Below are 18,204 nucleotides of genomic sequence, written 5' to 3'. Positions count from 1 at the left end.
GAGAGGTTCATCATAGTAATATTAATGCTCAAGGCTATTTGCATAATGCAGTCCTCATTGGTGAGGAGAGAGTTCCAGACTCTTTTCAGGTCTATGAAGGGAGAGAAAGTTTAGGAAGAAGATAAGACAAGTAGAGGAGGTAGCATCTCAATCGTATCTATCCCTAAGGGCTCCCTACACAACAGACTTTTAGGAATTTTCCTTTTGGTGAGATCTGAGACTCTCTCTTTTTTTTTTTTTAATTTTTTAAAATTTTTTTATTTTTTGCAGGGCAATGGGGGTTAAGTGACTTGCCCAGGGTCACACAGCTAGTAAGTGTTAAGTGTCTGAGGCCGAATTTGAACTCAGGTACTCCTGAATCCAGGGCCGGTGCTTTAACCACTGCGCCATCTAGCTGCCCCCAGATCTGAGACTCTCTTGAGTGAGCTATCTCATTCTTCATTCTGTATAGACTGCGATATTCTCTTATCTATGCCTCTTTAGACTTGTTTTCCTTTCCTCTGGGATAAATGGGTTTATTCCTTATTTACTACTGGCCTTCTTTCTGGATTTGGCATTAGGTGCACAGCTTCCCAGTTAAGGGGTAGTGATCAGGAGCACAGTTTGAATCTAAAAAGCATTTCTTTTTTTTTTTTTTTTAAGTGAGGCAATTGGGGTTAAGTGACTTGCCCAGGGTCACACAGCTAGTAAGTGTTAAGTGTCTGAGGCCGGATTTGAACTCAGGTACTCCTGACTCCAGGGCCGGTGCTCTATGCATTGCGCCACCTAGCTGCCCCAAAGCATTTCTTTTTGACTAACAATATCTAAGGGATCAGATAAATCTAATTCTTACATGAGTTTATATTGGATTTTTTAAAAAATAAAGGCCTGCTGGGGGCAGCTAGGTGGCGCAGTGGATAAAACACTGGCCCTGGATTCAGGAGTACCCGAGTTCAAATCTGGCCTCAGACACATGACACTTACTAGCTGTGTGACCCTGGGCAAGTCACTTAACCCTCATTGCCCTGCAAAAACACCCCAAAGAACAAGTTTAAAGGATTTCCTTGACCCACCTCAGATTTTGAGTTTGAATCCAGAGAGGCCTCCTTTCTAACACTAGAGGAATGTGTGTTGCTTCAGGTAAGCAGTCTGAATGGCAGGAAACTTCTTTGAATTAGAAAGTTTCAGATGTGTTTTGCTATGGTCATTTTTATCTCAAAAAGGGATTTCATCTTCCCATTTTAGAAAACAAATTTTCTTTGCATTTTTTTTACTTTCCCCTTTCCAGAAAGCAGATTTTTTTGAAGAGACACAACATTTTGTCCTTATTGGTGTAACGATTGAAATGACGCCACCTGCTGGAGACTTACTGTACAAGAGTTCTGCCCATGAAGGGAAGGTCTTTGAGGGCAAGACCAGGAGTCTTTTCTTTGGCGTCAGGACCGGCTAGTGGGAGGAAGAGACTGGAGCTCACTCTCACTCTCTTTCTTTTGGACTCTGGTGGAGAGCGGAGCTAGAAATGTGCTCTCCCTTTAATAGATAGGAATCTAGGCCTTTTCTTCTCTCTTTACCAAATTCTTATTCTCCTTAATAAATGCTTAAAAGTCTAACTCTTGCTAAAGCTTATAATTTATTGGCAACCACTCATTAGATATTTTAGACAGTTTAGCTAGAATTTTAGCCCTTAACATTGGTCATATGCTAGAATTACATTAAAAATTCTTTTATTCAATTACTCGGAAAAACAATTTTTCATATTCTTTTAAAAATTGTTGAGTTCCATTTCTCTACCTTCTTCCCTCCCCTTCCCACTCCTTGAGAAGGCAAGCACTCTGCTATAGATTATACATATTCAATCATGTAAAACATATTTCCACATTAGCCACATTGCAAAACATCCAACCCCCACCCCTGAAACATAAAGTTAAAAAAAAAAATGTGCTTTTGGGGGCAGCTAGGTGGTACAGTGGATAAAGCACTGGCCCTGGATTCAGGAGGACCCGAATTCAAATATGGCTTCAGATAATTGACAATAACTACTTGTGTGACCCTGGGCAAGTCACTTAATTCTCATTGCCCTGCAAAAAAAAAAAAAAAAAAGTGCTTTGATCTGCTTCAGGCTCCATCAGTTCTTTCCCTGGAGGTGGACAGCATTTTTATCCTCAATCTTTCAGAATTGTCTTAGATCCTTATATTGTTGAGATTAGCTATGGAAATATTTTTTTAAATTTTCTACCTTTTGTTTTTTGGTGGGGCAATGAGGGTTAAGTGACTTGCCTAGGATCACACAGCTAGTGTCAAGTGTCTGAGGCAGATTTGAACTCGGGTCCTCTTCCTGAATCCAGGGCCTGTGCTTTATCCACTGTGCCATCTAGCTGCCCCTTGGAACTATTTTTTTTTTTTTGGTGAGGCAATTGGGGTTAAGTGACTTGCCCAGAGTCACACAGCTAGTGTTAAGTATCTGAGGCTGGATTTGAACTCAGGTCCTCCTGAATCCAGGGCTGGTGCTTTATCTACTGCGCCACCTACTTAGCTGCCCTCGGAACTATTTTTTAATGTAATTTTGCAACTTTGGTTTGTTAGCTGTGTTTTGCTTGTGATTAACTGCTCAGTAGCATAGATATGCGTGTACTTTTGAAATATCCATGTGTTATATTCAGTAAGTAGTTAGCCATATAGTCATTATACAAATGAAATAAGCATTTATTAAGCACCTATGTTCCAGGTAGAAGTGCTAAGCACTTCAAATCTCATTTAATTCTTACAACAACCTTGTGTTAGGTGCTGTTGTTATTCCTAATTTTATAGTTGAAGAAACTGAGACAGAAGTTAAATGACTTGCCCAGAGTTGCACAGCTATTAAGTCTGTAAGAATGGATTTGAACATGGGTCTTCCCGATTCCTGGCATGGTGCCGTATTACATTCTGCCACATAGCTGCCTCTAGTGCTATCGTGAGTATCCACTATATGACAACATATGTAAAGTGTTTTGATTCAAGTAATATTTAACTGTTCCCTGTTATCAGTGAGATCAGAGATCTACTGATGCCCATTACAAATAAAAATGACCATTGGCTTTTGTGTAACCCTGTCCTTGTTTCTTGATGAATTAGAGGTTTTAAGGAAAAGCAGGTAGGAAATCACTTAATTCTGAAATCTATATTCACTAGTGCTGAATGTAATGGGTGAACCATTAATGAGTAAGGACAACTGGCTTTTTCAGTTTGAGCTTCATGGGGGCACTACACCATAAGCATCCAGTGTCTAATCTTTCAGCTATGCACGTCCAGAACATAGATTACTCTTTTACTCAGGGGAAGGACAAGCTGTAGAGAAGGGGCTCAATCCCACCCAAACTCACCAGAGGCCAGGTTGCAAATAGAACATCAATTTATTCATTTATAGTCAGGGAATAAACATTTCCAAGTGTTCAACAATCCAGAGCATTTCCTTCTTGGTATCAGTTGACCTAGGAAAAGGAGAAAGCCATTGGCTAAACTGGAGTAAGAGCAAAGGATGTAGAAAGACATATCCAGACAATGGTGTAGCCCCCCACGCCCCTTTTCTCCTCTCCCTCCACTCCCAGCTTCACTGGGGTTCTTCACTGTTGCAAAGATTTCTAAGTCACAGTCTTAGATGAAGAAAAAACCAAAATCTAGGGGCAGCTAGGTGGCTTAGTGGATAGAGCACCAGCCCTGGATTTAGGAAGACCTGAATTCAAGTCTGACCTCAGACACATTTACTAGCTGTGTGACCCTGGGCAAGTCACTTAACCCCAACTGCATCACAAAAAACAAAACAAAACCCACAAAACAACAAAACAAAAACCAAAGTCTCCAAGCCAAAAAAAAAAAAATAGGTTTATTGAGAGGGATCCTGCCTCACAATAGAGTCAGTCTCAGGTCTAGCACCCAAAGACCCAGAGCCTCAGGATCCACAGATATTTTTACACCATGATTCCTCCCACAAATTAACATAATCTAAGGGGTACAAATACAATAAACATGGACTAGGAAGAAAGAAACCATCAGATATACACTAGTGCGATCACCTGCCATTCATTCTATATATCTTACTTAAAATAGCCGTTACTAAGTAACAGGTTCATAACATAAGAAATCATCTACATGATTTCATCTTTGCCATCTCAGACGTAGCCTCTCTGGCCTTTCTCTGAGTTGTTTCTCAGCTATCAAAACTTTCCACCATATTGGTTAAGCTTGGCTTTCCAACTTCTCTCCCACTCTGACTGGTCCCTTATAGCTCAGAAGTTACTATTTTAGGTATCTGACCTTTAAGCTGATTGGTGGCTATACCTAAACACAAATGGAAGTCAAATAGTTGAATCTTTCGTTAAACTTGTAGAGTAGATAAGTTAGCATTTGCCTTAGCTCCTTTCAATAGCCATCTTACATTAGTAAAGAATATCTAATTTTTAAAATGTATTTTATTATTTTCCAGTTATATATAAGGATACTTTTCAACATTTGTTTTCACAGGATTTTTAGTTCCAAATTTTTTCTTCCACACTCCCTTCCCTCCCTCCTCCCCAAGATGGAAAGCAGTCTGATATAGGCTGTATGTGTACAATCATCTTGTGAAAAAATCAGAACACAAGGGGAATGTGAGATTTAAAATTGGATACTAGAGCATTAACCTCCCCTTTTAACCTTTTCCCTTATTTATCTCCCAGACTAGTAAATGGAAGAAGCTTCTGATCTCTAGTTAGAGCTTTTATTATTTGGAAATTACAAGGTGATGTTGATTAGAGGGATAGGAAAGTAGAAATACAAAACAAATAGTCTTAAGTCTAAGTTTAGTCTATATTCCGTATAAAACTCACCAAAAGCCCAAGGCCACCTTTTGGGGGGGAGAGCCGAGTCAAGCACGTGCTGCTACGGCGAGCCGGGCCCAGTCCAACCTCTGTCAGCCTCTGTGTGTGCAGCGCAGCCAGCGAACAAGGAGAGCCGAAAAGAGCTCCCACTTCTGTTCTTTCCTTGCCTTTTAAGTTCCCACCCCGGGAAGTGGAGTGCTTAGCAGCCGGACTGGCATATGTAGCCCATGCACGGCCGTCGGTCTCCTCCCTGAAAGGGTGGTCCTTTAAAAACTGGCGTCTTTCCGTATTCACTAACCGATGGTTAAAAACTTTTTACCACATTCCCCCCTTTGATTCCTCAAGAAACGAAATGTTTCCTTGACAGAACAGTAAAAAATAACAGAATATAATAACTATTGCAAACTAATAATATGTTAACGACAATATAGAAAAGGAGGAGAGGAAAGTTTTGTCCAGAGGGGCGATTTTTTTGTCCTCATGAAAAGATGCTTTGACATTGGTCTTGCAAAGGGAGGACCTCTGCAGAGAGTACATATTACAGATGGTGTATAATATAACAGAAAGGAGATAGTAAAAACTAACAAAACAAAACAGTTCATATAAAGTCTCTGAGTTCTCTTGTCTTCTTGAAGTGGTAAGATGTCATCAGGAGGAAACTGGATTCTGGTCTGGAAAACTGGATTCTGGACTCTGGTCTGGAAAGCTGGATTCTTTAACTGTTTGAATTGCTGCATTTTTACTAAACCTTAGCATAGCATTGTCAATAATCAAATTAATAAATTCCATTACATTCCCTCCTTTATATCCTTGGACTTCTAATAGAGGGTTGAGGTAGTTATGCAATTTATAACACTTTTTACCACCATGTGTCTGGATCAAAGCCAAATTTAGTATGTGTTCATGACACCTGAAAATGTTATGGAAAGGTTATCATACCATATCTCATGGTTCCGAGACAGTCAGTGATTATGCTAGGCCACAGGTGAGTTCGACTGAGTGAGACAAAAAGAAAAATAAGTTCAGTTAAGTTAGGTTAAATTAGGAGGGAGAGAGGATGAATACTGGACTGTGCCTAGTAATTGTGTTCTACATAGTCACCATCATAAGCAAACCATGGACTTACCTGTCTCTCCTTTTGTTGCACATATATTCTCTCCAGGGCCTGCATCAGAGTTCACAGCAACTTAGTCTCTGAAATGATAAGTTTCCATACTTCCGAAATCTCATATCAATCTCACCAAAGACAGTATGATGGTAAAAATGCGTGCTATGCTGCATAACTGAGAATATATAAGTGATATATACAATAATTCCAAACCATACCCAGAGTATAATGACATATAAGTAATAAATGAATGTAAATAGCTGATTATATTAGACATTATTACATAATCTTCTTTTAGCAAGTAAACCACATCATCTTATACATGAATTCTCTAGTATAACAGCAAATGCTTAAAGTGGTGATCAATTTATCAAAAAGAAAGACTTCAATTAGCAAGATTCAATATTCAATGTTTTCAGTGAGGTATCAAGCAATAGGGTTCAATAACCCTCTTTTTTAGTTAAACAGAATCCCATAAAAGAGAAAAAAAACCATTAGAACCAATGGCCCCACTCACAGCATATACTTAAAATGTCTTTGAAAAGTCACTTAGTTTACAAAATTGAGTTTTAAAGAAAAGCAAAAGAAACAAAAATAAAAAGCAAAAGATTCGCTAAGCACCCTTTTGTGCTCTTAAAGAACTTAAAGGTGTGGTGAATTTCAGGTCTCCTCCCTGAAAGGGTGGTCCTTTAAAAACTGGTGTCTTTCTGTATTCACTAACCGACAGAGAAGGAAAAAAACCCAACAGTATGATTCCATCTGTATTTGATAATTCACAGTTCTTTTTTTCTGGATGTTGAGAACATTTTCTGGTCATTTTTTAAATCAAATTAACCAATATTTTATCTATTTTATTGGTTTTTTCATAAAACCAGCTCTTAGTTTTATTGATTAATTCTATAGTTTTTTTGCTTTCAATCTTATTAATTTCTCCTTTAATTTTCAGGATCTCTAATTTAGTGTCTAATTGGGGATTTCTAATTTGTTCTTTTTCTAGCTTTTTAAGTTGCATGCCCAATTCATTAATCTCCTCTTTCTCTTTTTTATTCATGTAAGCATTTAGAGCTATAAATTTTCCCCTAAGCACTGCTTTGGCTGCATCCCATAGATTTTGGTATGTTGTCTCATTATTGTCATTCTCTTGGATAAAGTTATTGATTGTTTCTATGATTTCTTGTTTGGCCCATTCATTCTTTAGAATGAAATTTAGTTTCCAATTGATTTTCATTCTACTTTTCCCTGGCTCTTTCTTACATGTAATTTTTATTGCATCATGATCTGAGAAGGATGCATTTACTATTTCTGCCTTTCTACATTTGACTATGATGTTTTTGTGCCCTAATACATGGTCAATTTTTGAAAATGTGCCATGTACTGCTGAGAAAAAGGTATATTCCTTTCTATCCCCATTCAATTTTCTCCAGACATCTATCATGTCTAACTTTTCTAGTAATCTATTCACCTCTTTCACTTCTTTCTTATTTATTTTTTGGCTAGATTTATCTAATTCTGAGAGGGGGAGATTCAGATCCCCCACTAGTATAGTATTACTATCTAATTCCTCTTGTAACTCATTTAACTTCTCCTCTAAGAACTTGGATGCTATACCACTTGGTGCATACATATTTAATATTGATATTACTTCATTATCTATAGTACCTTTAAGTAAGATGTAATTTCCTTCCTTATCTCTTTTAATGAGATCTATTTTTGCCTGCACTTTGTCTGAGATAAGGATTGCTATCCCTGCCTTTTTTACTTTAGCTGAGGCATAATATATTCTGCTCCAGCCTTTTACCTTTACTCTGTGTGTATCTCCCTGCTTCAAATGTGTTTCTTGTAAACAGCATATTGTAGGGTTCTGGTTTTTAATCCACTCTGCAATTCGCTTCCGTTTTATAGCAGAGTTCATCCCATTCACATTCACAGTTATTATTACTGACTGTCTATTCCCCTCCATTCTATTTACCCCCTTTGTACTTTTCCCCCCTTCTTTCACCCTATTCCTCCTCACCGACGTTTTACTTCTTACCCCTGCCTCCCCCGATCTGCCCTCCCTTTTTATCACCCCCCTCTCTTTTCTTTACCCTTTTCTCCCTTGCTTTTGTCCTCCCTTCTATCAGTCCCCCCCTTTCCCTTCCCCTTTTGTTTCCCTAAAGAATGAGTTAAGTTTCTTTATCCCAAATGAATATGTTATTCCCTCTTTGAGTCAAATCTAATGAGAATAGGGTTGAAACCATGTTCCCCCCTCCTTTCTTTCGAGAACATTTTCTATCATGAGTTCTTTGAAAATGTTTTGGATTGTTGCACTGCTGAGAAGAGCCAAGTCTATCCCCATTGTTCATCACACAAAGTTGCTGTTACTGTGTACGATGTTCTCCTGATTGTATTCCTCTCAGTCAGCATCGGTTCATGTAAGTGCTTCCAGGTTTCTCTGAACCCCTCCTGCTCATTGTTTCTTACAGCACAATAGTATTGCATTACAATTCATATAACACAACTTGTTTAGTCATTCCCCTATTGAGTGGCATTCCCTTGATTTCCAAATCTTTACCACCACAAAGAGAGCTGCTATAAATATTTTTGTACATATGGGTCCTTTTCCCTTTTCTATGGTCTCTTTGGGATACAGACCTAGCAGTGGTACCACTGGGTCAAAGGGTAATGAATATCTAATTTTTAAAAAATCTTAAGCTACCAAAGATAGCTAAACATTTTTAACGCTTAAGCTACCAAAGAATTTGTAGTCTATAAACTGATTGGTACTACAGTTAAATCACTTGCATTCTAAGGATGGGGAAAATCTCACTCATATTACAAGGGGTTCTTCATCCTTTTTGTAAGATGGACTCCTTTAGTAATCTGGTGAAACCTGTGGTGCTCTTCTCAGAAGTATGTTTCTAAGTGCATAGAATAAAATACATGTGTTACAAAGATAACCAATTATATTAAAATAAAGATTCTCCCCCCCCCCATCCTAGTTTATAGAATCATAGGGGCTTTGTGTTCTCTAGGTTAAGAAGCCAAGTTAAGAACTCTTAGAGGAGGGAGGTTCAGGGAGGGGAAGGAAGGAAGAAAGGAAGGGAAAGATGGATGGAAAGAGGGAAAAGAAATATTGTTTAAGCATTTATTGTGTCCTAATCATTCCTGGTGATGGATTGCATATATACTTTGCCACCTAAGGACCAGCCTGGTCAAATCTGAGGTGGTGGATCTCCAGGCTGGCTGAGGGAGATGAATTTTCAGTAATATCACCCCTTGAAGACCAGCTACTTATTAAACTATGAAGAGGCTGTTGGCTGGGTTGGGGGAGGGAGTACCCATACCCTACACTAGAGAATACCCAGAGCTCCCAAAAGAGCCTTGGATCCCAGGTAAAGAAGCCCTTGCTGTAGAACCTCTCTTCTTTGACAAGATTGGTGATGGGTTGGATGGGGGTGTTGGGGGGTAGGGTGACAGAGAGGGAAACATCAAAGTCAGCTTCTAGGATTTCTAGCCTATAAGACTGAGATTGTGGTGGTATCATTAATAGAATGGGCACAAGGGGCAGCTAGGTGGTGCAGTGGATAGAGTACCGGCCCTGGATTCAGGAAGACCTGAGTTCAAATCCGACCTCAGGCACTTAAACACTTAATAGCTGTGTGACCCTGGGCAAGTCACTAAACCCCAATTGCCCTGCAAAATAAATAGATAGATAGATAGATAGATAGATTAAAAAAAATAGAATGGGCACAAGGGAAAGCTAGACAGTTAGTTGTTCCTGTATAACCTAAATCCTGTGGTTCGATGATTTAAACGCACATGTTCTATTTGCCAGAGCTCAGGTTGTTCATAACTATAAATAGAAGAATCTTACCTTTATCTAGAAAGAAGATCTGAAGTGTTCTCTCCCTCCTTTGAGCAGGGATCAGATAGCTTCCTGAAGTACAGCAAGGGCCTCATGGCTAATGGAAATGCTTTCACTGGACAAGAGTTGGTAGAGTCTGGTGGCTGTGGCCTTTTCCTTCTCTCGGTTCCTCCAGAGTAGGAACATGTGGAAGATTCGCATGCTGGCTAAGAAGGGGTTGTCTTCCTCTAGCCTATCCAGTTGGTGCTGTTGAAGGCCCAGGCACATTATGCCCAGCTCCCGCCATTCATGCCCCACATGCCTGGATAGCTTCATCAATGTTTCCTGAGTCACCACTGGCTCAGCTAGACAAGGCAAGGTAAAGTTGGTCATCATCTTTGATGTCTCCTGTCCCTAAAGCTTGGTTGAATGGGGGAAATGAGGGCAATGGGCACAGGTTAAATACTGATTTGTCGGGAAATGGCTGAACAAATGATGGCATATGAATATACTGGAATATTATTGTTCCATTAATGACAAAAGAGATGGTTTCAGAGAAACCTGGGAAGAACTCTATAAATTGATGCAATGTGAAATGAGTAGGACCCAGAGAAGGATTTTAAAATAAGAAACAGCTTTGGTAAACCAACCATGACTCCAGAGGACTAATGCTAAAGAATGCTATCTACTTCCTGAGAGGTGATTGGCTCAGCATGAGACACCTTTTTGGATATGACTGATTATCTATGCATCTTTGTTACTAGGATTTTGTCTATTTTTTTTTTTTTGTGAGGTAATTGGGGTTGTGACTTGCCCAGGGTCACAAAGCTAGTAAGTGTCAAGTGTCTGGGGCCAAATTTGAACTCAGGTCCTCCTGAATCCAGGGCTGGTGCTTTATCCACTGCGCCACCTAGCTGCCCCTTATTTTGTCTATTTTTAATAGGCTGAGGGGAGCTAGAAGGGAAAAAATAATAAATGCCTGTTAAATTTTTTTAAATTTGAAGGTAAAAGTTTTTTTTAAATCACTGATGTGAAGGACACTAACTGAATAGGCAATGAAGAGCAATGCCAAGTAGACACCATCTAGATGCATAGCTCCAGAGTTGGGAGGGACCTCAGAGGCCAACTAATCCAATGCCCAGTGTCACAAAGATAGAAAATAGCAGGGCCAGGGTTATAATCTGAGTTCTGTCTCCAAACCCAATGCTGATCACATTACATTAGGTTTCCGGTCCTTAACTATTTAAGACAAAGATCAGGCAACAGAACAATATGGCAATTAAAAGCTTTAAGGAGTGTTAAAGGGGACACCGAAGATCAGCAGAGCTATGCCAGGCTAAGAATGGGTGTCAGATCTTACCTAATCCTATGGGTGCTTCTCTTCTAGTATGGGAGGTGATGCTGGTCTCCTGTTCCCAAGTACAGTCTTTAAGCCTCAGCTCTTCAAGTTTTTCCCGAAGGTGCCGAACAGGGACACGGTCCAGAGTCTGGGCCACCACACTCAGGGCTCTGGAGCCGTAAGAGCTCACCAGGTGGGAGGCAATATCTACTCGGGAGGCAGTTGGAAGTGACCAGGTTGACGCTTCCACCTGGTGCTGAGACACAATTTTCTTGAAGACCTCGAACTCCGCATCTTTCAGATCCCGGAGCACCTCAAAAATTTGTACTTCCTGGTTCATGGGACCAGCTCACCTGGGCAAGCAGAGTGGAGGGGGTGGGATGACCACAGAACAGTGAGAGATACCTCACTTAAGGAAATTGGAGGCTAGATAAGGATGGGGAAAGGGGTGGGGGAGGGGAGAGGGACCAAAAAGAGTGGGGAGGTGGGGGGTGTGGGGGGAAGGGTGTATCCCTGGTTTGGGTGACAATCCAAAGAAAAAGACGGAAGGGTCAGGTGGTAGGGCCATGCTGTAGAGAGACTGATACATGGAATGGCGTGCGTTGGTCACCCTTGGGGGTTAAGAACTTGGAGTGGACCCAGGTGGGAAAGAGAGGTCATGATGATTCAATACAGGTGGGTCTTGGAGAACACTAACCTCAGGAAATACAAGGCTTTTAAAGCAGTAGGCAGGTAATGGACACCTAATCACTCTCCCCTCCCTCCCTTCCTCTTTAGGGTTAGCTCCTGGAGGACTTCTCCCAAGCAAGCCTGGGTCACAGACAAATTGTCTCAACCACCATTGCTCCCAGCGTGGTGGGGGTTGGGGAGGGAAGAGGGAGAAGAGAAGAGCGAATGAAGTCGCTCCAGTTTTTCTGCGCTCTCCAAACCCTCTGGGGCAACACTTCTCAATTGGCCACCCCTCCTCCCCCCGCCCCAACACCCCCCAAGCCCGAGAGGGACAGAGGGGGTTAAACACCGGGGCACTGTGGTTCCCTCCACCCCAAATGTCTCACCTGATCTCACGAAGTGATCGCTTTAAGTGGGTTTTCTAAAACCTACACTAGCTAGATTCCCAGGTACCGTTCAATCCGAGGGTCGGTGCACAAAGGCAGCTCCGCCCCTGGCCAGCTCCGCCCCCAGACGCAGAGCGAGGAAAGCCGGTCTCCAATCAGCCTTCAGCAGCGCTCTCTGTTTGGCGGGCAAAGACAAAACAAACAACAACCGCCACGCCCAAGTTTAGTCCTTTTCCCTGTCAGAAGCGAGAAAACGAAAGTGCAAGGGTGAGATTGAGCTAAGGGGCCCCCTCCCCCCCTACTCCTCACTGCCTCCAAATACCCGTTCTGGGGTTCTCTCTTTTTCCTGCAAGATTCCCAAGGAGATCCACGTGCAGAAGAAGGGGGTATTGGGGAAAGGAGAGAACGGGAGCTAACCTCCCAATCCCACTTCTGGTAGCCTGTTTTTTTTAATCTGCTTTTGGCTTTATCCAATTCAACAAGCCCTCTAGGAGCTGGGAGACCAGGGGATATGGGTTCAGATTCCATTTGTTCATAAATGACTGTCGGTATGTCCTTGGGCATCATTGGATTTTCCTGGTCCTCGAGTCTTATAAGTACTCTTGGGGGCAGCTAGGTGGTGCAGTGGATAAAGCACTGGTCCTGGATTCAGGAGTTCGAATACAGCCTCAGACACTTGACACTTACTGGCTGTGTGACCCTGGGCAAGTCACTTAACCCCCATGGCCCAGAAAAAAAAAAAAGTACTCTGGACCTCTGACTGTGACTGAAGCCATTGGCTTCAGGTTCTTCCCATTTCCCACCAGCTACAATGCTTTGGAAGTTCTCCATCATTTATAGTAATTTTCTTTACCCCGACCCTTTCAAAATTTCCTTTTGGGTATTGTCTTCTTCCATTAGATTGTAAGCTCTTTGAGGGCAGGGACTGACTTTTTAAAAAAACTTGTATGTGTGTCCCCAGTACCTGGCCCATAGTAGGCACTTAATGAATATTTATTGACTTCAACTCTCAGCCTTAGTTTCCTTATCAATAAGAATTAGAATGTTGGGTTAAATCATCTTTAAGATCTCTTCTAACCAAAAAAAAAAAAAGATCTCTTCTAGTTTTAAGTGTGTTTATTCTAAGTCTGTTCAGGTTCTCCCAAATTTTCCAACCCCAAACACTTCTTTCTCCAAAGCTCCTGCCTGTAGGAAGAAACTTCTCTCTCATCCTTACTCTGTGTCTTTCCTTAGTATCCTGGTCCTGGAGGTCCTTGGGGGTGAGGGGAAGGGGTGGTGGAAGAGCATATTCCTGTCATCCTCTCCTGGGTAGTGGGTTGTTCTGGGAACTGTCTTAAGAGTTGAGAACCTCAAAACAAAAACAAAAACAAAAAGGGCAGCTAGGTGGTGCAGTGGATAGAGCACTGGCCTTGGATTCAGGAGGACCTGAGTTCAAATTTGGCCTCAGACACTTAACACTTAGTAACTGTGTGACCCTGGGCAAGTCACTTAACCCCAATTACCTCACCAAAACAAAAACAAAACAACAACAACAAAAAAAAAGAGTTGAGAACCTGGAGACTCTCACTGGTGAGATATGGGGTGGTGGTGTAAGGAGCCATATATTTTCCTATTTTTAGTTAATTTGCAGCTATGTATGAGATCATTACCAAATTCTACATCTGATCATCCTGGTTTTTAAGGCAGCCCATCCATACTCAGGATAATGGTGGAAAAGGGAAATCTCTTGAGCATCTGTCAGAGAGAACTTGGAAAGACCACTAGACTGATGGGTGAGTATATAGTTCCACCTAATCAGCTAGTTATATTTGTAGCACCCAGCAATTTGTATTCCTAGGTTGAGGGGATGATTACTCCAAGTTCAAAGTACTCTGTGGATCCCCACTCTTAAAACCATAGCTCATAATTCCACCCCCCCCCAGCATTTGTTTACCTTTACTAGCCAGAAGAAAAATTAGCTCAAAGCAAAAGCATTTAATGAAATAGCACAGTAAAAATTGTAACCACCTGTCAATTACCCCATTCTCCTGTATCCCATTCTCCTTCCAAATCCATAGTCAAGGAGGTGGGGGGAGGAGTGGGAGGGAAGGAAGGGTAAAATTTGAAACTCAAAATTTAATTTTTTTTTAATTTTAAAATTTTAGGGGGCAGCTAGGTGGTGCAGTGGATAGAGCACTGGCCCTGGAGTCAGGAGGACCTGAGTTCAAATCCGGCCTCAGACACTTGACACTTACTAGCTGTGTGACCCTGGGCAAGTCACTTAACCCCAATTGCCTCACTAAAAAAAAAATTACTTTTTTTTCTGTTTCATTAATATCAGTTGTTTCTTTGGAGGTAAATAGTATGTTTTATCAATAGTCCTTTGGGATTGTCTTAGCTGGTTGTATTGCTGAGAATGGTTAAATCTTTCACAGTTCTTCATCAAACAATATTGCTGTCTCCTTGCACAATGTTTTCTTGGTTCTGCTCACTTCACTATATATCAGTTCATATAAGTCTTTTCAGGCCTCTCTGAAATCATCCTGCTGAAACTCAAAATTTAAATAAAAGTGTTTATTATTTAAATTTTTTAAAGGATCATAGAAAAAACAAAACAAAACAAAATAAAAAATCAAATACATAGTCAAGATGGCACAGTAGCTTAGAGTACTGGCCTTGGAGTCAGGAGGACTTGAATTCAAATGTGATCTGACACTTACTTTCTGTGCATCCTGGGCAAGTCACTTAACCCTGATTGCCTCCCAAAAATTAATTCGCCCCCCACCCAATACATAGTCAATGGGAAGAGGGGACACATCATATAGTAGATAGTAGCAGAGAAGGAAATGTGTGTGTCTCAAGGCAGTTCAAAGCTGTCATGATCTAGGGTTCTGAAGTCTTTCTATTTTTCCTGTAGATATGCTGGTGTTAAGGACTAAAATTCTAGCTAGTCTGTCTAAAATATCTAATGAGTGGTCGCCAATAAATTATAAGCTTTAGCAAGAGTTAGACTTTTAAGCATTTATTAAGGAGAATAAGAACTTGGTAAAGAGAGAGAAAGGCCTAGATTCCTCTATCTATTAAAGGGAGAGAGCATTCCTAGCTCCGCTCTCCGCCAGAGTCCTCAGGGAAGCGCCTGAGTCAGAGCGCCAGGCTCCCCCTTCTTCCTTCCACCAGCAAATGAAGTGACGCCAAAGAAAAGACACATGGTCTTGCCCTCAAAGACCTTCACCTCATGGCAGAGCTTTTCTACAGTAAGTCTCCAGCAGGTGGCATCATTACAATTGTTACATTGGGCAGGTCATTTTTTTTTTTTTTTTTGCTATGCTGAGCCTGCTTTCTCACAGGGCACAGCATTTCTACTGATGGTTCACCCTGTTGGACTCCCATCTGAGGCCTGTCACCTCTTAGTCAAGAGGTCAGAGGTCAGAGATCAGGATCATCTCAGCAAGGTAACAGCCTTAGGATTAGCCTTTACTCTGGACATCTCTTTCTTGTACAGGGCTAGGTCCTGTGAGTGAGAGACTTTGTCATGATTTTTAGTGACTATTTAGTATATTTTGCAAAAGTCCATTCTCATGGGGTAGGCTATTTGCCTAATAAATGTAAGCAACTCTAGGGTTCCTCAGTTTGTTTTTTTTTTAACTTTTTTTTTTCTTGATGAGACAATGAGGGTTAAGTGATTTGCCCAGGGTCACACAGTTAGTGTCAAGTGTCTAAGGCAGATTTGAACTCAGGTCCTCCTGAATCCACAGCTAGTGCTTTATCCATTGTACCACCTAGCTGCTCCCATTCCTTAGTTTTTTAAACTGTAAGCTTCTGCAAAGTTGGTAAAAAAGGAAAATGACAAATGTTGGTGGAATTGTGAATTGTTCTAGCCATTCTGAAATATTTTGGAAAGCAATTTGGAGCTATGCCCCAAAAATTACTATGGCCATGTCGCCAGTAGACCTATACCCCAAAAAGATTAAAGAAAGAAAGAGAAGGACCCATGTGTACAAAAATATTTATAGCAACTCTTTTTGTAGTAGCAAAGAATGGGAAATTAAGGGAGTGCCCATCAACTGGGGAAGAGGTAAAGAAATTATGATATAAGAATATAATAGAATGTTATAAATAATGAATAAAATGTTTTCAGAGAAACCTGGGAAAACTTGTCAGAACTGATGCAGAATGAAATGAATAGAACCAGAAGAATAATTTATACTATAACAACATCATTGTAAAAATGAGCAATTTTGAAAGATTTAAGAGCTCTGATCATCCATGAGGGCCAGTGATGAAGAATGCTACCAACTGTGAGGGCCAAAATTTGATATATGGAGTGTTATTAGGGTGACTCACCTTAATATTGGGGTCCTGGAAATATGAGGGACTCTTTTAGGTTTAATCTCCCCTTTGAACTTTCCTTTTTATACATTCCTCCCAGGCCAATAAGAAAAGGAGCCTCTGAGCTTTAGTTCATAAAGGATCAGGTTTTATTACTTGGGAATTAATTAAACCACAAAGGTGAAACCAATTAAGGAAATAAGGAAGTAGAAATACAGATAGTCTTAACTCTAAGCTTAGCCTATGCAATCCCAGAGTGTTCCCAATTAAGCTAGTTAAAAGGAATTTAGGGTTAAACTCACCAACCCCAGTCAATTTACAGTTGCTCGTTAGAAAAACGCAGTCGCCCGAAAAGGAGCAAAACATGTGGGTCTGCCAGGTCCAAGGACCTCCCACTAGACTAATTGCCAGGCAAAAGAGTGAGAGCTCTTTGAACATGTCCTGCCTCCCAGAAGTTCCCTCCTTTCCAGTTGCGTTCTGTTTTTTCCTCCCTGAAAAGAGGAGGTTTGGCATCCCATTTTTCCTCCCCGAAAGTGGAGGTCCTTCTCAGTAGCATATGTAATCTCAGGGTGGGCCAGGTGTGGCCCCTCTCAAATGATTCAGCTAAAACTTTCGATATTAATCTTTACCACAAATAATTTTTACCACATTCTCCCCTTTGTTTAGTTGGAAAAACTCGAATGGGTTTGCTCAATGAAATAGCCAAAAATAACAGAATATAATATCCTATGCTAACTAACAATATGTTAATATTAATATGGAAAAGGGAGAGAGGAAAGTTTTGTCCAGAGGGGTGGTCCCTCATGAATACGATGCTTTGATATTGGTCTTGCAGAGGGTGGGCCTCTGCAGAGACTACATGTTACAGATGGTGTATATAATAACAGAAGGAGAAAACAAAACCAACAAAACAAAACTGTTCATATAAAGTCTCAGAGTTCTCTTGTCTTCTTGGAGTGGTAAGACGTCATCAGGAGGAAACTGGACTCTGGTCTGGAAAGCTGGATTCTCTTCTTTAACTGTTTGAACTGCTGGATTTTTTTACTAAACCTTAGCATAGCGTTGTCAATGATCAAATTAATATATTCCATTACATTCCCCTCCTTTATATAATACAGGGTTGAGGTAGTTATGCAATCTATAACACTACTTACCACCATGTGTCTGATCAAAGCCAAATTTAGTAATGTGTTCATGACACCTGAAAATGTTGTGGAAAGGTTATCATATCACATCTCATGGTTTCGAGACATCCAATAATTGTGCTAGGCCTCAGGTTGATGGATTCTGACCATGCCATTAGACTGAGTGAGAGAAAAAGAAAACAAGTTAAGTTAAACTAGGTTATTTTAGGAGGGAGAGAGGACAAAACTGGACTGTGTCCAGTGATTGTGTCTACATAGTCTCCATCCTAAGTAAACCATGGACTTAGGTGTATCCATCTCTCCTCTTGTTGTACATATATTTTCTCCAGGGCCTGCATTAAAGCTCATAGTAAGAGCAGTTAATCTCTGAAATGATGTTTCCATAATTCATAAATCTCATATTAATTTCACCAAAGACAGTATGATGGTAAAAATGCGTTTTATGCTGCATAACTGAGGATATACTAGTAATATATACAATAATTCCAAACCATACCCAGAGTATAATGATATATAAATGATAAATGAATGTAAATAGCTGATTATATTAGACATTATTACATAATCTTCTTTGAGCAAGTAAACAGTCTCTTAGACTTGAACTCTCTA

At 40.6% G+C, this 18,204-nt stretch overlaps 1 protein-coding gene across 2 annotated transcripts; it reads right to left on the bottom strand.

The window, feature by feature from the left end:
* Window positions 1–8,501: 8,501 nt before the first annotated feature.
* On the bottom strand, window positions 8,502–12,261 carry LOC122729800. Of its 2 annotated transcripts, XR_006353356.1 has the most exons (4): window positions 12,143–12,261; window positions 11,109–11,440; window positions 9,779–10,113; window positions 8,502–8,822 (listed from the first exon to the last, which is right to left on the bottom strand). XR_006353356.1 is itself a non-coding variant. In XM_043968866.1 (3 exons), exons 2-3 carry the CDS (start codon window positions 11,425–11,427, stop codon window positions 9,830–9,832), a joined length of 603 nt encoding a protein of 200 aa, XP_043824801.1. In that variant the 5' UTR covers window positions 11,428–11,440; window positions 12,143–12,261; the 3' UTR covers window positions 9,685–9,829. The 2 variants fall into 2 exon arrangements, 1 of the variants encoding a protein (XP_043824801.1); XM_043968866.1 differs by lacking the exon at window positions 8,502–8,822 and having other exon boundaries at window positions 9,685–10,113.
* Between the last annotated feature and the right edge of the window lie 5,943 nt (window positions 12,262–18,204).

This window comes from Dromiciops gliroides, chromosome 5, assembly GCF_019393635.1.
Source record: "Dromiciops gliroides isolate mDroGli1 chromosome 5, mDroGli1.pri, whole genome shotgun sequence".
NCBI lineage: Eukaryota > Metazoa > Chordata > Mammalia > Microbiotheria > Microbiotheriidae > Dromiciops > Dromiciops gliroides.
This window is presented reverse-complemented; position numbering and strand designations above follow the sequence as displayed.

Coding starts and splice junctions, on each gene's coding strand:
- LOC122729800 (XM_043968866.1), bottom strand. CDS start 11,427: ATGAACCAGGAAGTACAAATTTTTGAGGTGCTCCGGGATCTGAAAGAT. Junction 10,114..11,108: donor AGAAGCACCCATAGGATTAG/GTAAGATCTGAC, acceptor TGCCTTGTCTAG/CTGAGCCAGTGGTGACTCAG.